General features: G+C 55.2%; 1 protein-coding gene across 5 annotated transcripts in view; it reads right to left on the reverse strand.

The window, feature by feature from the left end:
* Positions 1-22397, reverse strand: part of ACLY (ATP citrate lyase) — a 43066-nt gene extending 20669 nt beyond the window's left edge. The window contains exons 1-16 of one of the 5 annotated variants that reach the window (XM_059908380.1): positions 22223-22394; positions 18901-19002; positions 16752-16933; positions 15421-15543; positions 13636-13698; positions 12990-13180; positions 12446-12525; positions 11164-11294; positions 10247-10365; positions 9509-9645; positions 8612-8673; positions 6906-7023; positions 4766-4920; positions 4226-4316; positions 3111-3140; positions 2569-2679 (exon numbers count right to left, since the gene is read on the reverse strand). In XM_059908380.1, coding sequence (XP_059764363.1) covers positions 2569-2679; positions 3111-3140; positions 4226-4316; positions 4766-4920; positions 6906-7023; positions 8612-8673; positions 9509-9645; positions 10247-10365; positions 11164-11294; positions 12446-12525; positions 12990-13180; positions 13636-13698; positions 15421-15543; positions 16752-16910 — 1570 coding nt within the window. In that variant the 5' untranslated portion in view covers positions 16911-16933; positions 18901-19002; positions 22223-22394. Of the gene's footprint in view, positions 1-2568; positions 2680-3110; positions 3141-4225; positions 4317-4765; positions 4921-6905; positions 7024-8611; positions 8674-9508; positions 9646-10246; positions 10366-11163; positions 11295-12445; positions 12526-12989; positions 13181-13635; positions 13699-15420; positions 15544-16751; positions 16934-18900; positions 19003-22222 lie in introns of all 5 variants that reach the window. The other 4 variants (XM_059908379.1, XM_059908383.1, XM_059908381.1 and 1 more) reach the window with 4 other exon arrangements.
* Positions 22398-23766: the final 1369 nt, after the last annotated feature.

Genomic DNA, 23766 nt, shown 5'->3' on the forward strand with positions numbered 1-23766 from the left:
CACCCAGAACACACCCCCCCGGGGGCTGCCTGCCAGACCCCTCCACGCCCCACGTGGGCGACGCGTCAAAAACTGCAAAGGAATGTCAAGAAGATGGAACTCTGAGAACATGGGGGGAAGAGGCGCCTAGATTTCTTCTGGAAAGAGGTGGCAGAGAGCGCAAAATGAACTGAGAGGACCTGCCTGGCTGGTAAAGGACTCAGCAGTGAACAGACAGCAGAATTCCTACAGGACCTGCTCAACTTCACAGGAAAGGTGTGTATATGCAAATGAGGGCTTGATCAATTATTTTTAAAGTCACCAGAAAAAAATGTTAAGCTCTCCCAATTTGGGTGACCGAAAGACTTTTTTTTTTTAAACTTTTTTTTTTTTTTCGGGGGGGCGTGGGCATGCGGGATCTTAGTTCCCCAACCAGGGATTGAACCTGTGCCCCCTGCAGTGGAAGCATGGAGTCGTTTTGTTTTGTTTTTGTTTCTTTTAAATTTAATTTTATTTATTTGTTATACAGCAGGTTCTTATTAGTTATCTATTTTATACATATTAGTGTATACATGTCAATCCCAATCTCCCAATCATCCCACCACCACCCCCCCACCACTTTCCCCCCTTGGTGTCCATACGTTTGTTCTCTATATCTGTGTCTCTATTTCTGCCCTGCAAACTGGTTCATCTGTACCATTTTTCTAGGTTCCACATATATGCGTTAATATACGATATTTGTTTTTCTCTTTCTGACTTAGGAAGCATGGAGTCTTAACTACTGGACCACCAGGGAAGTCCCTTGGACTTTTTTAAAGTATAGTTGATTTACAATGTTGTATTAATTTCTACTGTACAGCAAAGTGGCTCAGTTATACATATATATATTCTTTTGTGTATTCTTTTCCACTATGGTTTATAAAAGGACACTGAATATAGTTCCCTGTGCTATGCAGTAGGACCTTGTTGTCTACCACAAGACTTCAAACAGCTCCCCAACAATCCTTATCACCTGTGAATTTGGACATAAGCCAGCTCGGAACAGGATTTGAATCCTCTTGATTCTAGGTCAGCGTAGGTCCAATGAAGAGGTCTGCTGTAGTCTTATCCTAACCGAGCTTCCACCTGACCTTCTCCCCACAGCCTCCTCCCAGGTGGCTCTTTCCTGCTCAGAACAATGCTCTTGGACAGGCCAGCAGGAAAGGGGCGCAAAGGGGCGTCAGGAAAGGGGTGAGGGGAACAACAAGAACAGGCGGAAGTGCATTCCTGAGCTGTCACCCCAGACAGGCAGGTCACCTGACCCTCCTGCTTTCTGCTGGAGAAAAGTAGCCCACAGGGGAGGTTCTCACCTCCCCCAAGCAAAATAATGCAGAGAGCTCAGGGGCATTGGTATTAATTAACCTACTGTACTAGCACAGGTTGGCTAAAAGAGACCAGTTTCCCAAGGCATGTAAGATTCTCATCCCTACGCAGGCTTGCCTCTTCCATCACAGCCATAAGCTTCTCACGACAGAAGTCTCCTGATGGTGCAAACACCCGGGATTTACCGTGCCCTGGACCCATCTGGGTTCCAACGAGACATGAGATCACAGAACAAGGGAGGCCACCTAATCCAGTTCCCTCACTTTCCAGCCCCAGAAAACTGAAGGCCAGAGCTGCCAAATGACGAAGATTGTAGGTCATCTAGCATCAGAGCCAGGATTCTGTCCTAACCTGAGATGCAGCTCAACTGTGCAACTGAGGAGGGATATAAAGCCAGCACCGCCCCACCACTCCCCATCCTCGGGGAACCCACACCCCCAAGAGTCAGCATGTGCGCATGTGCACATACACCCGTCTGTCCACTGGAGAGGCTACAGAAATCAGGACAAGGCCTGGAATCTCTACGAACCCACCCGCACTTCCAGCTCGAAAGGGGGCAGAACTGGAGCTCTCAGAGCACAGAGAAGGCAAAGCTGAAGGTGGCGATCCTCAGCCCAGCGGCAGCACAGATGGAGGCCCCAGAGAGAACCTGTGCTCAGGGGCTAAGCCCCCAACAGGCGCCTCCACTGGCTCTGCTGTCCTGGCCCAATCTACCCTCCCTTCCTGATCCACCGCCCTCCTTCCTCTCCCACGTCTCAGCACCGCTCAGAACAGTAAGACTAAACCCCACCTCCACCCTCCACAGCCAAGAGCTCTCTCACTGAGAGTCTGCCCCCGTTCCTTCTGTCCTTCTGCGCAGGGCTCAGCCTCAGGTCCGGTTTTTAGGTAACAGTGGATGCTGCCAGAGGTAGGGGAGGAAGGGCTACTTGACCTTGCCTAGTTACCCCTTTCCTCTTCTTAGCAAGGAGTCAGAGGTCATCATTACGAAACCCCCCTTCACCAGAAACTCCCCTTCCCCAGAGCGGGGGATCTCTCACATCTGTCAAAAAATGTAAATGGAGGCCCTGACACTTTGAACTGATTCACCTATTCACCTCAATGAACCTATTCACCTTGGTCAATAGATGAATGTATACAGTGTGTGTGAACACACACACAGAAAATGTCCCTGCTAAACAGTGACCTCACACACCGAAGCCCAGTCCCTCCGCCAGATTTACTGCACACCCTTCCGGGTCTCTCTCTCTCCTTCTCCATTCTCTCTTCCAACCAAATCCCAGAGAAATCTAAACTTGTCCCTGGTGCTGGGAGTCTGGGATGAAGTCGGCGGTGGTGAGGCTGAGGTGGGAAAAGAAAACGAGGACATCAGGGGATGTATATGAAAATCAGGTGGTCAGTGGCTCCCCTCCTGGCCCGCTGGCTCTGCCACTCCCCCTTCAGTTTCTGTGGCTCCCTCTTTCCCCGGAGCACCCTCCCTCCTGGGCTCCACCCCACTCTCCGAGGCTGTGGGCCTGGCTCTTGCCCTTCCTGCACTCTCCAGCCCCTCCCACGTACGGAGTCACAGCCCCACGGCAAGGAGAGCGGGGGCGTGAAATAAGCAGGGGTGGGAAAGAGGGGAGAGCGAAGACTAGGACTTGGGGCAGGCCACACCAAGGCAGGGACAGAAAGTATACCAGACAACACTGCAACCCACCGGGGACGGGGAGACAAAGCACACCGTAAGACTGTAACCCGCTAACAAGCCACACGCGGAGCTGGGGGCATCCTACCTTGCGGGGATCTTGGACCTGGGACTGAATCTGTCAAAGAAAATGACCAAGGCAACTGAGTGACCCGCTGATGGCTGGAGGCTTTGGAGGGAGCGGGTGGGAACAGGGAGGGGTCCATGGACAAGCCTTGCAGGGCTGCTGCGCTCACCATCTCTTGTCTATTCACAATAGACAGGAGCAAGGCCAACAGAAGAGAGACCCCCGATCAGCAGAGTGGAGGCAAGAAGGGGAGAAGGAGCACAGAGCGCAGAGAGGAGCAAAAGCACCAAGGCTTGGAGGGTGTGCTGAACACCAAAGGCCCAGACCCTCCAGAGGGACAGCGGGCCCGGTCCCACCCTCTTAACCTGTTTTGTCCCCATGAAGCACAATGAGATGATTAGGCCGAGGGATTGGACCTGTCATTCTGTGCTGTGGACAAAGCTGCCGGTTTGGGGACTGCAGGGCGGCAGCTTCTAATCTTGAGTGCCTGGAGCCAGCGTCACTATTTCACAAGATGCCTTAAGCACGCTCTGTCCGTCCCAGGAAGAGGCCGCACAGGCCATGTCAGCCCAGTGGTAACTAACACAGGTTACCTAGTGCTGGTCGCAAGGGCTGGCTGGCAGGGATCATGTCTCTGGTGAATCACAGGAGGGACAGACGAGCAGGCAAAGCACAGACGGGCTGGTAGACAATGTGTGCCCTGGCGGTGGGCTCACCGGAAGGGAATGTCCTGGTAAGAGCCCCAGGATGGTTGGGGGCGTGGGCGCGGGAGTTCTCTGCCATCCTGAGCTTTGGGCTCTTGCCGTCCACTCAGGAGGAGAGTCTGAGGGACCCTGCCCCCACCTGGATTTCTGTAACCCTGTCTCCTCCGCAGCCTCCCTGCCCAGCTCACACACCCCACAGAAGGGGGCGGAGGGGAAGACAATGGGGAGTGGGGTGACCCAGGCGCAGCGTGGGCCCTCAGCACCAGGAGAGCCCACGGGGAAGGCTCCAGCCACCACTTCCTCGTGTCTGTTCCCATCCCACGCACCATGCCCAAAAGCAAAGCCCAAACCGCTTTCCATCCACCTCTGCTGGCCCAGCGGGGCCCAGGAAGGGAAGGGGGACAGGAGGGTCCTGAAACTGCTGGGAGTTACCTAGTGGCATGGCGGGCTTGGCCTTCTTTGCAGGTGCCACCTCATCCGCCCTGGACTCAGAAAAAGACGCCGTCCTGCTGGGGGCTGGAGTCTGGGGGGACAAGGAGAGAGAAACAGTCGCAAGGAACAGCTGGGAAAAAAGTTACTGGTCATTAAGGCCCCAGAGAACTCAGGTAACAAGAACTATGCACAGCTCTGTTCCCTACAAGCTGCTTCCAAAAGAACTATTTAACAACCCTCTGAGACAGGAATTAGTATTGTCCCCAAGCTACAGGTGAGCAAACAGGTTCTTGGCAATACCCACCAAGGTCCCTCCCTTGACCTCAGGTCTGATGAAAAAATCCCTGGTCTTTCCATTACACTACCTTGATAGGGCAGAAAAAACTGGCAGAGACACAGAAACCAACCACATACTACCTTCTCCCCATACCTCCCCAATGCCCCCAAAAAGCTGGGGACTGTGCCCAGGATGGGATGGGATATGAGGGGGCAACAAAGATGACTCTGCAGGCTTTACGGCAGAGGAAGACTGGCACCTACCGACGTGCTCCCGCTGGCGTTGAGGAGGAAGTTTGCAGTGTGGGCCGCTGTGGGCGGCTGATTGGGGATGGGCCGATGGCCCAGGGCCATGCCCACAATGGCCGTCATGTGAGTCTCAGTGCCAAAGACATGGATGGGGATCCCAGTGGTCTTCCCTGTGAGGGACGGAAAAGCATCCATGGTTCAAGTCTCCTAATAAGTGCCTTGCAAGGAAGGCCACATGACTCTGGCAAGGCCCCTTTAGAGCCCGCCCGATGTCTGGCGCTTTCTGTGCAAGACCAATTATCCCCCGAGGAGTTGGTGGTCATTATCTTCACCACCAAACAAAACTTTGTAAAGGTTACCTGCCAATAAGAACAAGAAACAGCCTTACAGACACTCTCCAGTGACCACAGGCATCATGAGAGCCTGCGCTCCTCCCGTTGCCCGGCTCTCCAACCCCCTCCAGACTTGTCGCCCGTGGCCACCACACTGCAGCCACCCAGGCCCGGCCTCTGTTCCTGAACAGCCGGGCTCCTTCCCCAGGGCTCTGGCCCTGTTCCTTCCTCTGCATGGAGCTGTCACCTGGCTGTCACTCAGCTCAGCTCAACTGCCACCTCCTGGGAAAGGCCTTCCCTGACCTCGACAATCGCTCCCCTCCACACCGCCCTGCCTGTAGGTCCCCATCAAACAGACTCTTGTTCCAGCCGCTGTTTACTTGTTCACTGTCCCGTGAGTTTAACGTCCCAGGCATGACTGAGTAACATTCACTGTGCCGTTCCGAGGGCTACGTCCATGGCAGGTCCACGGTTTTAGGTGAAAACTAGGACTTGGTACCACTTCAAGTGATCTAGGTGGGTTAGTGTTTGCCATGGATAGCAGATTTGGGAAAATGGGAAGGTGGAAAGGTTCTGCCTCTCCAGTTAGAGGGCGTGATCTCCAAGCAGGAGCGTCTCATGTCCTCCTCACCCTCACCCCCCACCCCACACATAACTGCTCTTAGCAACGGGGCTGCGCTTCACTCAAGACCAAAGCTGCTGGTTCTATCAGGTCAACTCAGGGAGACCCAATCTTAGTCCTCCCTGACGTGACGTGGTCCCCAAGTTCTTGACGGCTCTGAGTCTGAGGTCTCAGGAGCCTGCAGGAGACGCCCAAAATGCAGAAGGAAGAAAGGAAACCAAAATGGACCCACACCCTCTCTGCCCTCAGCTCAGCGAGGGGCAACTCCCTCCGGTTCTATCAATTACCGGACCCCTCCCTCCATCCAGGCCACCAGCGGTCAGGGTCTGGACACTTACCACTGTCTCCCTGCCCCGCGCCCCAGTCCAGGCCACCACTCTGTCCTGGAGGCTGCCGCAGCCTCCTAGGTGGTCCCCCTGCTTCGACCTGGCTGCCCTCTGGTCTTGTCTCCACCCAGCAGCCTAAACAACCTTCTCAAACCTAAGTCAAATGGTGTCACTCCTCTGCTCAGCCTTCCAGCAGCTGCCAGGGTCACAGCCAAGTGCCCACGGGACCTGTTCTAGCCCCGCGCATATCTGCTCCCTCGGCCTCTGCCTCCATCCCCGGACTCCCTGCCTTCGCTCTCCCGACCCCAGTCCCTCAGCCCGCCCAGCTGGTCCTACCCCAGGGCCTTGGGACTTGCCCTTTCCTCGGCAGACAGTCACCACTGACTGCTCCCTCCTCCAGGTCTCTGCTCAAATGCCACCTTTCTGGTCAAGCGTTCTCCGATTGCCTCATTTAAAACTGCCCTGTCCCCTCCCACAGATGCTAGATGCACAGATGTCCCCCGCTTCCCCCTGCTCGTCTTCCTTCATGCCACCTGACGCTGCGGTCACTGTCCTCAACTGCACGAGAGCTTCCTGCCTGTCATCTGTCGCGTGTGGCTGTGACCCCAGGGTTCAGCACAGGGCCCGGCACACAGCAGGCCTTCCACAATTATTTGCTAAACAAACAGCTGAATGAAAATGCCTTCCTGCTCATTCTGAATTTAGGTTTCGGTCAGGTGCTCTGTGTCAGGAGGGCACAGAACAGCAGCAGAAGCAAGCTGCACCTCCAGAGGCGGGTGGGAGGGCACGGAGGCACCGGAAGACTGACTCTTTCAGGAATCCCGAGGAGGCATGACACTCAGGGTGGGAGAGACAGAAAAGGTTCCCCATCTTACCGACTTCTCCCATCACCCGTAAGCCCTCCTGGTAGTTGGGGCCACCTCTTCGGACAAAGATCGTGACCTCATGCTCCTTCAGGGGGCCCTGGTAATCTCGAATCGCTCTCACGATGCCCTGGAAGCAGCAAGGGACAAGAGACATGTGACTAGAATGAACGCAGCCATAAAGCAAGCATTTATAACCACGGGAAACAAATGTCCCAGGGTGTAGATTACAAGGGCTGCTGGGAGTTCCCTGGTGGTCCAGTGGTTAGGATTCAGCGCCTTCACTGCCGCGGCCCAGGTTCAATCCCTGGTTGAGGAACTGAGATTCCACAAGCCATGTGGCACAGCCAGAACAAAACAAAACGAGAAAACCAGGGTGGCTTCTCACAAAGCACAGCAGGCCCTGGCACTCAAGAATTTTACACGTATTGCACACACAAGCAACCCAAAGGCCCAGGACAAGCAACCACTGTTAATGGTGCTGAGGTGAGAACATGGGGCACCCAGCGGTGACACCCCTCGATGCGCGGGGTGCTGGGCCTCCAACGCCAGTGGGGCTTTGCTGGTCTCTCTTATCCCATCTGTAGTCGTTCTTGTTCTCTTATTGCAATTTTGGGGGAAACTCTATACCGAGGTCCTATGCAAGAGTTGTCAGGGTGATCAGGACATAGTCTACTTAAATGTCAAAGTCCTACAAAAGCTTCTTCAAGTGATTTGGGGGAAAAGCATTGCAATGGGTGTCAACTTTGGTAACGTGGAAGCAGGTACCGGTGTGGACCAGTTTTGTCTCTCCAGATGGAAGGCAAGTCTACTGAGTCTAAGTTCTGTCGTTCATGGCATTTCATGGGAAACTCTACACACAGTTCCTGCTCCAGACGTAACCGCCCTTATCGACGGCACTGCCTTTATTACAGGCTGCTCGGAAGTTACAACAAAGCTGTCGAGATTCACCTGTGTCAGGTTTGTTTGTTGAATCAGGTCCAATTAGGGACCTGTTTTAGGCAGGACTGGCGAGGCCTGGTCCCCTCCTGGTCCCCTACTTCTCGAGAGCTCAGACTTTCAAGACTGACATTTATTTATGCATTATTTTCAAAGTTTATGTGGAACTACCAGATGGAAGACACTCTTTTGAAGGGCTTCAGTGAGCACCTGACAGGATGGGATAAGTGGCCTCCCGAGGTGGCCACCTTGAAGGGGAGGAGTCTCGAGACACGTTAGCTGTCATCCTTCTTGACCGGCAGTCACACTTTCTTTAAACTGGGGCCCACGCCCCTGACCTGTGCACAGGGACCCAGGCTGACGGGCCTCTGGCTGGATGAGCAGGAGCCCCAGGGCATCAGACACTTCCTCATGCCAACCTTTTGGAGAAGGGGCAGATGATTGGGAAGCAAAACACTAGGAGGTGCAGAGAACCCAGAATCTTTCAATGGAGTGTTGGAAATGAGATCAGTCAAGCCAGTTTTTGAAGAATTGGTCCTGAAAGGGGGGAAGGCAGAAATTCCCCTTCTCCCCACACTTCAGATGGGAGAATTATGGCCCAGCGAGGGTCGGCTGCTTGCCCAGATCCAGATCCATCCCAGTGTCTTGTGCATCCCTAGGTCAAAAGCCCCTCCCCGGACTGGGTAATTCATGGGAACCTGCTTCTGTCTCAAACCTACTTGCCCAGAAACTTCCCTTCCCCGCTCCCAACCCACCCACGTTCCCCAGCAGCTGGTTACCTTGAATGTGGCGGCCACATTGGTGAAGTTGGCGATGCTGCCTCCGATAATGAGGATCTTGCCTGGGTTTGGAGCAAGAGAAGTCAAAAAAGGGTTAGAAAGGTAGACTTGGGCGTCATACCGGAAATCCAACTGAGGGAGTGCTCTCTCCCGAGTGAGCGTCCCCCGGCTGTTAGGAGATACCAGTGCAGAGGCCGGGGGAGCAAGCTGGTCTCTCCTGATGCCCGTTCAGCGTCATCAGCTCAACTCTCCATAACCTATGCCACCAAGCAGGTGGTTAATCCAAGCCCAGAAAATCTCAATTTTTTTTTCTGGCTGCACCGCGCAGCTTGTGGGATCCTACTTCCTGACCAGGGATCAAAGCCAGGCCCTTGGCATTGAGAGTGCGGAGTCCCAACCACTGGACCGCCAGGGAATTCTCGAACCCACAGAATCTGTACATCATTCCTAGCTGGCATCTAGAAACCCAGCTTGGTTTTTGGATACCCCTGGTGGGAATCTCTATCTGGCTCAAGGGAAGGGGAATTGGTATCTGTAGTCCCAAAACACAGGACAGGTGATATAGGAAAGCTGGGAATCACACAGCCCAGACAATAAATGTGTAAGTGAGTCGCTAAGAACCGCGTTATAGCAGTCAGCAAAAGCATGCCACCACCACCTCCCCGCTTGCACCTGCTCATAGGGCTTTATATATCCATCCCTTCCTTGCCCCCTCGGAGCCCCCAGTCTGACAGACGCTGTCACTGCCCATTGTGCAGTCAGGGAAACTGAGGTCCAGAAGTTAAATAACTAGCCCCAGGTTGCAAAGGACCAGGAAAACCTTGGTGCCTCACAGCCCAGCCACAGCTGTTCCCACCGAGGACGCTGGGCTGTCCGGGGAAGGAGTGCGTGTCTCACCATCGGGGTGCTTCTCGCGGGTCATGAGGGAGAGGATCGTCTTGGCATAGTCATAGGTCTGCTGCTCGCTGGGGGCGCCCGAGTACTCCCCGTAGTTCGCCAGCTCGTTGACACCCCCTAGGTCGCAGATGGTATCGCTGCCAGGGAGACAAGGAGGTCAGTGCTGGCTCCAACTTGAGTGGCAGAGGGTGGCAGCCTGGTGCCTGGGAGGCCACGCAGACGCCCCTGAAGCCTTGAGGCTGGGCAGCCTATGGAACTGACCTCTCGGACCTCAGACCCTCAAGGCCCAAACAAGTCACACTTGAAGGTTAACTGTCCTGCATCAGACTCTCCCGGGGGGGCCTCCTCCCAGCCCTACCCAACACTGCTATGAAGTGTAAAAGTATGACTATTCGTACAGGCACTAAAACACCTGGAAGGACACCCACCGTGGTGACCTGGTAGGGGGAGGGGTGGTGACACAGCCAAGCAACATTCACCTTCTGGTTCATTTTCCGTATGTTGTACTTTTGCATGGAGCACATATCACTAATTAAGAATTATAACTAATAAATTCATTTTGAAGCAAAGAAGAAGGTTGCAGAGACACTGTGTAGGCCCCTCGGGGATGCCCCACGAGTTCTGCTCTGCACCGAGGGGGAAAACTGGAGACCCCGAGGTGAAGCGACTTGATCCAGGCCACACGTGGGAAGCCTATGTGGACCCGGCTGCCATCCCCTCAGCAGCCCTCTCAGTCACCTGTACACGACAGAGGCGCCACCTCCGGCCACCATGGTCCAGATCCTCCCCTTGGGGTTCAGCAAGGTCAGCTTCAAGCTTGCCCCACTTTTGGCGTCCAGGTCTGCGATGTAGGCTTCCTAGGGGCCAGACAGCAACAGGTGGGCCGTGGGGGCACACCCTTCACCAGGTCACAGATCCCAGGACCCCTCCCCTTCTCCTGGAGTCATATGAAGAGGTCCTCCATTGCCTTCACAGCGTCAGGGAGAAGGGGTTGTGCAGGGCCTCATGTGCCTGAGACAAAACGTGATGCTGTCTCCAAGTACCAAACCACCCACGGCCAGTCACCGCCTGGAGACAAACTTCCCAACTCCTTTCTGTCAGACTTCAAGTCCTTGGCTCTCTGCCCAAGTCCCAGGCCTCGCTATGTCACTCTGCTTCTACCACGGCCCCCACTCCCAGCATCTGCCTGCCTAGCTCATCCCGTGCCGCGCCCCCCAGGCCCCATTCCTCCCCCAAGACCAGCCTCTTCCCTTGACCTGGGTTCTGTCACACACGCCTGATCCTGTGGCGAGGACCTCTCAGAGGATGGGGTGGGAAGGAGCAATTAAAATTCTCAGCAAGTGGCCGAGAGAACTACCTTCCTGACAGGATTCGGGGAGCCACTCAGAATTACTGAGAAACAACAAATCAGGTCATGAGCCCAGGGAGGTTGATCGAGAGGGGAGTCTAAAAGGATCTCCGGCCGGGATTCAGAGGCTTGGCTGACCCCCACACCCTCCTCCTCCAGGGTTTTAAAAAAATTAAATGGCACCTGGCCTTCCTTTCCTGCCAAATATATAGCCCACAAGGGTTGCCAAATGCTCATAGGAGATCAGTCACCCCCGCCACCCTGCCGGTCCCCCTCACTCTCCATCTCCTCCCCAAACCAGCCTTACCTCTGGATAAGCCTCCCGTCCGAAGGGGGGAGGGAACTCTATATCACCCCACTTCACTTTGCAGATGTAGTCAGCAGTGGCGTCCACCTTGGCTGCCAAGTCAAGGATGTAGACGCCATCTTTGGTCACCACTTTAAAAAAAGAACAGGCAATCAGACATGGGCCCTAGCAGAGATGACCATCAACCTCCAACCCCCTCCAGACTTCCCCACACACCACTCCCATGGGGGACCACCCAGGCCTAACGACTCTCTAGCTCAACAAGAAACCAGATTGGTCCTTATGGAGACACAGCTTTTCCCCCATTCAAGGAAAAACAAATTCTACAAGACCAGTCCCCCCTCCCTGACCTGTAGGTAATAGGGCAGGAACATCTGTTTCAGTTGCCATGGCAATTTTTAAGCATTTTTATAAAATGCTATACTCCATGCCTTAAATGTCTAACTATTCATCCACCACAACCCTATTTAAAAAAAAAAGTAAAACAATTATACTCCAATAAAGATGTTAAAAATAATAATAATAATAATAAAGTCTATCAGAACTCAAAAAAAAAAAAAAAAAGTGTTTAAGGCACAGTCTCTAAGGCCCCTGGGTGCACACACCAGGGTCTCCTAGGGTCCAGCGAGAAGTGGGAAGCCGTGGGCACACTGGGCCCCCAGCCAGCAGGATTCATTTACTGCCGCCTCACTGGAGTCCATTTCCCTTTCCCCCAGGGCCATTTAGCTAATTAAGTCAGCACAGAGCCATCTGGTCCATTAGAGGGGCTACATCCCTAGTTGGAATCTGAATCAGGACTTTGCCCTAAGAAGCCCTGGCCAGAGCCAGCCCACGCCACCTGCCTCCTTCACAGCGTGAGAGCCTTCGCCAAGGTCTTTCCAGCCTTGGGGGTCAATGATGGACCAACTCCTGGAGAGGGAGGCGGGGAGGGGGTCTCCGAGGCACCAAGAGGAAGGAAGGGTCTGACTGGTCAGGCGGATACAGGGGCAGCTCAGCTCCTGGTAGAACAGCCTAACCCACTGGCAGGGAGAGCCACAGAGCAGAGTCAGATCATAACCAGGACTTCCCCATCACAGAAGAAAGAAAGAAACTGGAGTTGGTGGAAAGAGGAATGATTGTGGCCTCCTGAGAGCTCAGGAACACGAGCTTGGAGATCCCTCCGCCCACGCACAGCTGTCTGCGCTGCCCCCTGCAAGTGGGGGTCTGGTCCTCGGAACGTCAAGGCCAGGGTTACCATAGGTACTGGGACTCTGCCCTGTCCCACCCCAGCAGAGATAGTTACCAAGGGGGTTGATCTCGAGGTAGGTGAAGTACAGATCCTCATAGAAATTGAACAGGCCGGAGATAAAGCTGGCCAGAATTCTAGAGGGGGAGGCAGAGAGGGACTGTCAATCCGTGGCAGAGTGGGCTCAGTGGCAATCTCTCACTGCCACTGACAGCTCCACTTCCCAACACCCACCCCGCTGACCCCTCACTTTCTGCTCCAAACCCCGCTCCCCAGACATCACTCTTCAGCCACTGAGGCGGAAGGGAGCTGTCAGGCATGGAGCAGGAGGGGGACACGCGCCAGACAGACGGGGCACGGAGGTGAGGGACGCTGACGCACACTTCAGTCTGAGCCGGCCTCCCCTCCACCCCCAGCATCCCTCCTGGGGATGGCGAGCGGCTGTGCCTGCCTCCTGCTCCCCACCCTCCGGCCAGATGCGGGGGCGCTGTAGTGGGTGCCCAGACAGGGAAGACCACTCTGCCTTCCCCACTCTGAGCCCAGAGCTGTCGGCCTTCCCCGTTCCTCCGCTGCCACCTCCCTGCCATCCCTCTCACTCAACTCTTTCTTGTCTTCGGGGGCGTGGACCAACAGGTGTTTCTTGATGCCCTCAAGATTCAGCTTCTCGTCCACACCAACGAGCAGTTTCTGGGCTTTGGCGTCCACGTCACCCACATCCACCCCACCTTCGTGGTGGAACAGGACGTAGTCCCCTTCTCGGGTAGCATAGATGCAGACGTAGAACTCCTCCTCCTTACGGGGGAAGAGAGCACCACGTGGGTGAGGGGCCCAACCCCGGTGGTATCATTTCTAAAACCCCGTAGACACCTCTCACCAGGTAAGAGCAGGTCACCATCTTCCCCTTGAGGACAAGAGACAAGAGGCCACTGCCTTGCTGGCTGACAGTCCAGACTGAGCCAACGTGACCTGCTCTGGGGGAAGGGGCCCTGCCTCCAAGTCCTTCTCATCCCAGCACTGGGAAGTCCCCTCTGTTACCAGCCTTGATTCCTTCCTGCTGCAAACTAAGCCCTTTCCTTCATCTCTGGACTCCCTGCTCTGCAGCACCCTCAAACCCTTAGCACCGCTTCAGAGACTCTGGTCCCTTTGGTTTTTCTCCAGCAGCTTGATTTCTCCTTCATCATTTTAGGGTCAACAGGCACAAAGCTCCCAGAGGGAGAAGACCCAGCTTGGAGCCACCTCACACATACCTGAGTGTGGGGGACGAAGGGTTCGATCAGAAAGTTCTTGAGGAAGCCTCTGGCCTTGCCAACCTACAGAGATTGAGGGAGATAAAGCTTAGACCAGAAGGCATGTCTTGCTCGCAGGGCAGGAGGAAGGATCGCCCTCTGGTCCCTCCACCTCGTGCTCCCATCAGAGGCGGGGCCCAAGCACTACTGCCACTACACCTGCCAGAAAGAGATCTTTCCAGAAACCAGGGCAATGGGCTCAAGAAGTCTTCATGAGATCTCCTCTTCCACCCACCACCTCGTGCCAGCTACACTTCAACACTGACCTCACACATTCTTTCCTGCCTCCTCTGGAGGATGATAAATGAGCTGCAACGTCGCCCCGCCCCCAAAAGCAGAGATCAGGAGCATCTCCCCCTCTGCTGTGCCACAAATTAAAGCGCTCGGACAAATCAAGGCTATCTATCCCAGAGCTCAGGCAGGGAGACCCAGCCCCAGAACGTGAGTCTAGGCGCAGGGAATGGCTGGGAGGGGGGAGAGAGGGGAGCTTGACAGGGAAAACTTTTCCACACAGACTTTCCCGGCTGAGGACAACAGGCCTGCAGAGCTAATCAGTTTGAGTGGGTCCCTGGCAGCAGCCGAGGCGAGACAGCCCTCATCCCTCCCAGCGTGTCCCAAAGCCCCCGCCCACCCATGCGTGCGTCATTGCTGAGTCAGGACCAGACAGTGATCCATCAGAGGTAATGCTGCTCCTGCCGGGGTCAACGCTGCTGCCAGCTCAGAGGTCCTTGACATCCCCCTCCCAACAGACAGCTGAGGAGAAGGAAGCATGAGGACCTCCCTGGGGACACTGCTCAGCCCCCAACCCTGCTGCCCTCTCCCCAAAGGCCTGGGGGCACAGAGGTCAAGATCCCTCTGCCCCCAGGCCTGTGTATTAACTTCAAGGATCCCTCTTTACCCACAAGAGCCAGAAACCGGGAAATTAACGTGAAGAGCTAATTTGAGGAAGGCCAGTGAAAAGGAAGATGGCTCCATCACCATCTTCATCCTACTCCCGGGCAACCAGGTTAGAGAACAGCTCAACCCTGGTCCGTGGTCACCCCAGATGCGACAAAGCCGGGTACGGACAGCACATCCTCCCCAGGGTAAGCCAAGCCTCAGCCTACTCCCTCCCTTCAGTTCTCCAGCTCCTTTTGGGAGAAGAAAAAGAAATGCAATTTTATTTCTGGGCATCACTTAGCCTTCCTAAGCCATATTCCACTTTTAACTATCTCATCTACAGAGTTGAAATGGATCAACGAGCTGGGAGAAGGCAAGAATTAAGTTTACTCTTCAGTATTATTAATTGTTTCCTCCTCCTCGGTTCTTGGCCCAAGAACGTTTCTGCCTAAATGATTCTGCATCTCCCTTCTACAAGTTTTTTTTTTCTTTTTACCCACCCGCTTATATACGCAGGTCATGACAAGCTACCCTACCCTTTCTGGAAACTGAAAAGAAAGGAGTTCCCAGAATAGTTCTCCGAGTCCCATCTCCACGACTGTTGTTAAAGAAACAGACCATTTCCGCCTGGCTCTCAAATTGTACTGGGGTTACATGTACAGCACATCTTGCCATTCCCTGATAGGGGAGCTGGGAATGAGCACCAAGGCGGCCCTGCTGCCTAAGGCAGCTCTGCTGGGCTCCTGCCTTCCCCAGGCTGCAATCTGACCGGCTGTGGGGGTGACCCACAGGGTTGCTGATCTGGAGGCGACCACAGTTGCTTCTGTTACCACAGCACATCCACCCCGATCCCACACCCAGACTCACTGTGGCCTCCTGTCCCAGCCGTGGCTTCAGCCAGGACTTGACTCCATCCAGAGTGAGGTTGACCCCAACTAGGCCCAGCTTTCCACGCCGTTTGATCAGCTGGTCTGGCTTAACCACCAAGCTCTGGAATAAGAGGGGTTTGTATTTACAGCAAGGAAAGATAGGGTAGAGTAAGAGGTGACAGTTTGGGGACCCAAAGCACAGCGTAGCCTGGTGGCTTCCAATCCACCCCACCCCCAGAGCGAATTCCACCCAACCTTCAAGGTCAACTCCCAGAAGCTTCCCTCACCTACCCCAGCCAACATCTTTCTTTTAACAACCAGGAATCTAAAGCCATCCTCACCCAGGATGGGGTCTGGCAGAGCAGGTGCTCACTGAATACCTGCTGAATGAGTAAGTGATTCCCTACCCTCCCTATGTGGTATCCTAGCTTCATTCAACTCCACAGAATATGGACTAACACCTGTGTTTCAAAACAAAGAACAGAGACAGAGCCTTGGGGTGACAAAGGACCTTAGAGGACATCTGGTCAACCCAATCCCTGTGTTTGAACCCTGTCTATAAGACAAACAAGCAGCCCCTAGCCACTGCTCACACACCTCCAGTACCAGGAAGTTCACCGCCTCTGGAGGCAGCTCGCTTTGTGGTTTGGGCTGCCTCATGGTGGGAGGAAACCTGCATCCTTGAACGCCTCCCCCTACTGGTCCCGGTCCCGCCCTCTGGGACTTGCCAAAGAAGTCTAAGCTTCCAGACACCGTCCCAACAATAGCCCTGCAGAGATCTACAGAGAGGAGCCTCTACTCCAGGGTGGATCCCATCAGCCATTCTACCCAAAGTACAACGTCACACTTCCTCATGGCCCTGACATATTCCTAATAGGGTGGATGTTTTTTAGTGAGCATCTACCAAGTGCCAGGCAGCACACTGAATACTTTCCAGACATTGTTACTAATCCTTAAACTCACAGGGTGAGTGTTATGCCCATTTGACAGATGGAGAATCTAAAACTCTAGAGAGGTGAAATGGCTTGCCCCAGGCCACATGGTTAATATGTAGAGAGCTGCCATCTGAACTCCGGTTTGTCCAGTTCCAATCCAGGCTCTGTACGCCATGCCAGGGGACCTCAGCATGCAGGGCCCAGGGCCAAACACAAAACGTGCTCAGCCCCCTGCACCCTGCCCACCCTTGCAGGCCATCTGCCATCACATGCCCCGGGGGGACATCTCCAGCAAACCGACTGCTTTCTCTTCCTGGGACTCTGGGCCTGGAGGAGGGGCTCAGGCGGGGGTGGGGGAGGGGCGGGGGTGGGGGGGGTGCGGGCGCGGGCTCACCTGGCTAAGCAGCCACGGGTGGTCCTGCAGCAGGTGGGCCCAGTCAGTGTCAGGGGTGACCCGGGCATACTTGAACCGGTTCTGGATGGCCGAGGTGGTGCAGATGTACTTGTAGAGGAGTTCTTTGCCTGTCTGCTCGGAGATCGCCTTGGCCGACATTGCTGCGGAGGGCCCTGCTCTACCTGGTGGGGTGAGAGGGGCTGGTGAGAGGGGCTGGTGAGAGGGGCTGGGGAGATGGAGGCGCTATCTTCTCCAGCAGGGCAGACCCACGCCCAGCTGCCCCCAGACAATAAAACCAGATCTCAGCGCTTCTCCGAGGGAGAAGAGGGCTGCCCCAGGAGGAGGGATGGAAGGGAGATCTCAAACAGCACTTCTAACATCATAGAAGGAGGATCGGGAAATGATGGATGAGGAAAGATGGTGGAGAAAAAGAAAGGTGGCATTTATTTCCCCAGGGACTCTTGGCCTCCACTCCCTTTGGGAAAACTAGCTCACCCAAGACCACATTCATCCTGGCACAAAGGAAGCCGGAGGGGAGACCAGGAATAGCAGGGATGTGACCCAAACCTGAGTGCTAGTCCCAGCCAAGGTGGACATACAGACACTGAAACACACCCTTTGGTTCTGTGACCTGTGGGGAACACAGCCAAACCGTGCAATGTTGGCCTTACACGCCCTCCACGTTTGGTCTCCCCCACACCCAGACTCACCCACTTCACACTCTTATACACATCACCAGCCTGAAGGCTGGGCGAGCAAGTCTACTTAGCCTCACGCAGGACCAAGCCCCCAAGGAGCAAAGAGGAAGAGTCACGTCAAAGCCCATTTCTCCCAGGACACTAGACTCCCAACCAAGTTCAGAGCAGAAACAGGCTGGGGGAACTGGGACTTTCAGTGCATTCCACCCACCCCACTGAGTCATCCAGCTACTAATTTAGAGCAAAACAGAGGCCTCTCTGGGGACCACCCATACTGGTCACTTCTAACTGAGCCAGAGTTGGGAGAAGAGGCAGAAACCATCCTCGGTCACATGTATGTGAGCCCTGGGAGGGACATGGAGATTTATGGCCTTGTTTCTTAGATGAGGAATAAAACCTCAGAGGGGTTAAGATAACTTGTCCAAGAAGCCTAATAAGCGGGTTGGGCGGGGGCAGGGGGGGAGGACTTCCCTGGTGGTGCAGTGGTTAAGAATCCGCCTGCCAATGCAGGGGACACGGGTTCGAGCCCTGGTCCGGGAAGATCCCACATGCCGCGGAGCAACTAAGCCCGAGAGCCACAACTACCGAGCCTGAGCCCTAGAGCCCGTGCTCCGCAACACGAGAAGCCACTGCAATGAGAAGCCCGCGCACTGCAACTAGAGAAATCGCACACTTCAGCAATGAAGACCCAATGCAGCCAAAAAAAAAAAAAAAAAAAGCAGGGGACCTAAGGCTTTTTTTTGGCTGTGTTGGGTCTTCGTTGCTGCGCGCAGGTTTACTCTAGTTGTGGCCAGCGGGGGCTACTCTTTGTTGTGGTGCGCGGGCTTCTCATTGTGGTGGCTTCTCTTGTTGCAGAGCATGGGCTCTAGGCGCATGGGCTTCAGTAATTGTGGTGCACGGGCTTAGCTGCTCTGCGGCATGCGGGATCTTCCGGGACCAGGGCTAGAACCTGTGTCGCATGCATTGGCAGGCGGATTCTTTTTTTTTTTTTTTTTTTTTTTAATTTATTTATTTTTATTTTTGGCTGCGTTGGGTCTTTGTTGCTGCACACAGGCTTTCTCTAGTTGCGGTGAGCGGGGCCTACTCTTCGTTGTGGTGCGTGGGCTTCTCATTGCGGTGGCTTCTCTTGTTGCAGAGCACAGGCTCCAGGCGCGCGGGCTTCAGTAGTTGTGGCACACGGGCTCGGTAGTTGTGGCTCGCGGGCTCTAGAGCGCAGGCTCCGTAGTTGTGGCGCACGGGCTTAGTTGCTCCGCGGCATGTGGGATCCTCCCAGACCAGGGCTCGAACCCGTGTCTCCTGCGTTGGCAGGCGGATTCTTAACCACTGCCAGACCAGGGAAGTCTGGGACCCAAGGCTTGAACCCAAACCCTCTCACTCCTGGTCCCCAGAAAACCCACACCTCAGCCCTAGAGAAAAGACCAGTTCTCCAAGGACCAGGCCATTTCCCCTACCTTCACCTCACAGAAGAGTCTCTGATGACAATTTCTTCATATTCCCTCCCCATTGCTTTGTCCTGACACACCCATTCTCCCTTGGGTAGTGCCAGGAGCGATCTGGGGAGAGAAAGGGTGGGGAGACAGGGAGGGAAAGGAAACCAAGTCATTCATGCCAAGAGCTTGGCCAGATCAGGAAAAGTCACTCCTGCCTCTCCAACAAAGACCCAGAACTGAAGTTGTTGAATTTGCTGGGGGAGAAAAGTCAAGTGTAAATAAAGGAGGGTGGAACTGGAGGGCTGGCTGGTTTATACACTCAGGAAGGCTGATCTCCATTCCCAGCTGAGGGAAGGCCAGAGTTCCAGGGGCCACTCTGCACCTCCCTCCCAAAAGCCAGGCTGGGCTTCAGGTTCTCACCCTGGCTTGGCTGGCTCCCTCAGCCTCCCAGCTAGTCTCCAGCTCGGCACAATGGGTGCATTCAGTCTGGTGTCTGGCCCAAAGTCAGGTAGCTGGGAAGGGGCTCAAAGGAGACGTTCCCTTTTCTCACCTTCCCCTGGGATGACTTCCGGCTCCTTCTCAACGTGTTTCCGAAAGAGGTACCTCAACCAGCCCCACTGCCTCACGGCCCTCCACCGCCCACCCACTCCAGCTCCATTTCCCAGCCTCCTTGACTCAGACCAGAAAAACTGGTCCTGAAATCAGATGGGTACACGTGCCCCTACCCACCTCCCAAACAGAGTGCAGCCCAGGGCAGATCAAGCAGAGAGAGGAGGGGGCAGCAGCTGACCACCCTTGGCGGTTCAGACACATCAGCCGCCGGCTGATCACAGATTCCAGGAGAAAGGAAGCCCCTCGCTAAGCCTCTTCAGCAGAGGGCGCTCCCAGAACAACAACCCCCCGAACCTGGCACCTCCCCAAACAGAGACCCAACTTTGGAAAGAACACGGATGAGAAACGAGACCTTCTGCAGCTGAAAAAAAATCACGGTTTTCTTGAGCCCTTGTTCAAATCTCAGATCCAAGAACTCATCTTCAACCAGTCCTCGGGAGGGGATGGGAGAGAAGACAACAGGGGATGATACAGGATAGAAAAGCTTTGCCAGTTCACCCAAACACAGATTTGCCACTAGAGCACTGTGGCTTAGATGGGGCAGGCCCTCTCAAGGCCAAGACAGAGAATTTACATGATAGAATAAAAGCAAGCAGGGAAAGAATCTGGCCTCTGCATATTCAAGACAGGGTAAGAAGGCTCACAAAGCCAGGGAGTGGACTGGGTGCAGATAAATCCGCAAGTTTAATCATTCAGTAGGGTCTCTCTAGGGCAGTGGCTCTTAACCTATTTGAGGTCTCAGACTCTTCTGAGCACCAGAAGAGAAGCCCAGAAAAATGTGCACATACCCAATTGCGCATATCATTTCAAGGTGGTGACCTATGACCATGATCTGACAGCCCAGAGACCAATAGCTAAGAACATCTGCGCAAGTGACAACGGGACTTACGTGTATACCAATCTGTGCTGGGAACACAACACACACACACACACACACACACACACACACCCCCCACTACAGAGTCTTGGGCTGCCTCCTCAGGAATTGAATAACTGAATGTGCTAGCAAACTGGTGAGAGATGGTTTCAGGGCAGAGCTAAGACCCCAGGGGTCCACTTTGGGGCCCCGGAAACTGTTACCTAGCTAAATGTGGGAGAAATCATGCCAAGGAACCTGAAAACACACACACACACACACACACACACACACACACACACACACACACTCTCTATCTCTCTCTCTCTCTCTCAATCCAAAGGAGGGACCTTCTGAGCAGAATGGGGTCTTTTCTGCAGACAGGATAAGAGTTCATCCACAGCAGCCACCGAGGGCAGAAGCAGCCCACAGAGAAGGCTGAATGAAAGGAGTCTGTTCCCCAGGACTGTATCCCTGGGACACAGCCAGTGGAGAGGAACCACTGGGGATGCTACTTATGGTCTCTGTGGGAAGGACAAAGAGCACTTATTTTAAGGTTAGTATCCGTAGGATTGGGGGTTTTTTGAAATGACAGGCAATCCCTGGAGTAAAAGGAGGGGCAGAATTCTGAGGGTCCCCTACTGCAGCAAACATAGTGGAGAATGGGGGTGGAGGAACCAACCACCCAGCTCAGTGTCTGAGGGCTGTTCCCATCACCATCCTCCAAGCTGTTTAAGGAGCTCTTAAAAAAAAAGAAGAAGAAGCAGAAGAAGCAGCAGCAGCAGCAGCAGCAGCAGCTCTTTAAGAGGTGAAAACAACCCTCTGGGCAGCTGGGTCTACCAGCTGTCCTTCACCCAACATTTCAGAATCTCAGAAACCCAATGATCTGAGCTGGCTGGAACCCAGAGCAAAGTTAAAGGGTGGAGAGAGAAGCGGGCTGTGGGCTGACTGACCAAACTGTGCTATGCACTGCTCCCCTCCCACCCCCTCCAAAATCCTCTTCCCAGGCAGACTCCGGAGGACTACCTAATGGCAGAACTCCTTGGCACTTCACAGTATCCGCCAAGGTTGGAGAGGGCAGCTGGCGCCGCGACTGGCCCTCTGCCAAGCCCAACAGGAGGGCGGCGGCAGCATCCTCCAGCCCCTTGAGGACCTTGCCTCAACCAAGCTCGGCATCAACGCCAAGGGTGGGGAGGGAGACGGGTACCCCGGCCATCTGTCGCTTAGCGGCTGGGCCCGACGGCACCTCCAGAGCTAGGAGGGTCTTTCCTGCGCCGCCGATCCAAGGCTAGGTTCTCGTGGCGAGGCCTGGGTCGGCCCGGCCCCATATGGCCCGCAGCGGCTGCGTGCCCCGCTCGCTCCCTCCACTTCGGCGCGGGGCTCAGTCGACTCTCCACAGAACTAAGAGGAAGGGCCTGAACCCGGATTATGAGGGGTAGGAGTGGGGAAACTAGCCACTACTTCCCGTCCCCGGCATCCGGTGGGGGGGACCCAGATGGGGGCAAGAAGTGGCCGGATAAAGCCCGACGAGGCTCGAGGACTGGCCCCGAGGTGGGGATGAGGGGCTCCAGTTAGGGGCAAATGCAATTCGGCGGAGGGAAGACAGCCAAGGACGGCGGCAAGCCCTGTGCAAACTCCCAGGAACTGGAATGTGGAGGAGTGGGGGAGGGGAGGGGGCGACACGAGGCGACCAGCCGGGATCCCGGCGAAGGCTAACCTAAAGCTTAAGACCCTCAAAACTTCCAAGCAGGTGCAGGGAGCGCGCGTGAGCCCGAAGCCGGCGTCGGGGGAGGCGGTTCCGGGTTGGGGGAGGGAGGCAGGAAGCTCCGGGACCAGGTGAGGTCCATCTCGCGAAAGCAGTCGCCCGCCACTCACCAATCTGCGAAAGTCTGTGAGCGGCGCTCGGTCTACAGGCCCCAAAACACCGCCACTACCTGGAGCACTCCAGCTTCCCGTGGCCGCCCGGGATCCGGCTTTTGTCCGGACCCTGGCGGGCTTCTCCCCGCCCCCATCGGCGCACGGCGCGAGCCCCCGGGCGATTGGCCATGCGCGTTCCCTAGCCTGAGATCCAGGGCTCCTCCCAATTCGCTGCCCGGTATAGCCCCGCCCCGAGGCCGGGCCCCAGGGCCTGCTGGGACTTGTAGTCCCGCTGGTGAGTCTGTCCCAGACCGCTGGCCGGCACCGCCTCTATGGAGCCTGCCAGGACAGGGAGGGGTCGGGGGCGGGGCCTCGGGTGGGGAGATGGGCCGGGCTACACTGGGAGGAGAACGTAGGAGGCTGGGGGTAGTGGCCTGATCGCTTAGAAGGTGGGCGGGCCGCCGCTGCGATGGGGGAGTTGGGGAGGGGGGCTGGGGTGTCAAGCGAACGGGCTGTATAGCAGCTTTGGGAGCCCGGAGTCTCCTTCCTGTCTCCCCGGGGGAGAAACTGACGTCCGTATCCCCGCAGCCTGAAATCGGTCACACCGAACCCAGTTGCTTAGACCAGGTATTTAAGCAGCCGTGGTAGACTGCTTTGCCATTTGCACGTGGACCTTCTTCGTTGAGCTGGTGGGGCGAGGCAGAGAGCTGAGGCTTATAGATTAGACCTCCCAAAGTGGGTGGGATAGGGCGGAGGACCGGGTAAGCAGGTGGGGCTAGAAAGGCGTCAATCACACCACCTTGCGTCCTACTCACCTGCTCACCTCAGCGCAGAGCTGAGAATTCAACGGGAGATTCTAGCACAGAGCTGGGCCCATCTCTGCTGGTCTCCTGCTCCCGCCCCTCCCCCCACAATCCCACGCTTAGACACAGGAATGAACGAACTGCTGCCTTCCCCCTTCTCCATTACCTGTCAGACAGACTATATTTTCCAAGTCAAAATCTGGGACACCCGGCCTGACAGGTGCTGGTGAACTTGTGGGGCAGTATTTTTGAAATCAGACAGTCCTGGAAACCAAGACATATATTTACTGCTGCGACATTCTGGAGCTTTCCTATGTCCACCCCAGTCCTCTAGGTCTCCCGAGCTGCTCCCTGACCCTAACAGCTGTCTAGCTCCAGGAAGGAGGATCATGCGCTGAGCAGCTCAGGTGAAGGGGTCAGCCCAGTGTGCAGAGAATCCGCATGGCCGTGTCCCTGCCAAGCACTGGGGTCATACACTGTAACGATGTTGACATTCTTGTGCACAAAAACTCCGCCAAACCCTTCTCCCTGCAATCCAGTCATAGCCAGGAGTGGGGCAGCTAAACTTGCTGCCCATGCCTGAACAAAGTGATCCCTGTTGATGTCACTTTCTGGTTCCTTCCCTCAGGCATCTTTTTGAAATAGCAGTTCCTCAACTCCCCTCTCCTCTTGGTCATAGAGAGTCTTCCACTCCTACATGGAGTGAGCTCCACCCCTACCAAGAATCTCCCCAAATAGCATCAATCTTGGAGAAAGATG

This window comes from Balaenoptera ricei, chromosome 20, assembly GCF_028023285.1.
Source record: "Balaenoptera ricei isolate mBalRic1 chromosome 20, mBalRic1.hap2, whole genome shotgun sequence".
Lineage (NCBI taxonomy): Eukaryota > Metazoa > Chordata > Mammalia > Artiodactyla > Balaenopteridae > Balaenoptera > Balaenoptera ricei.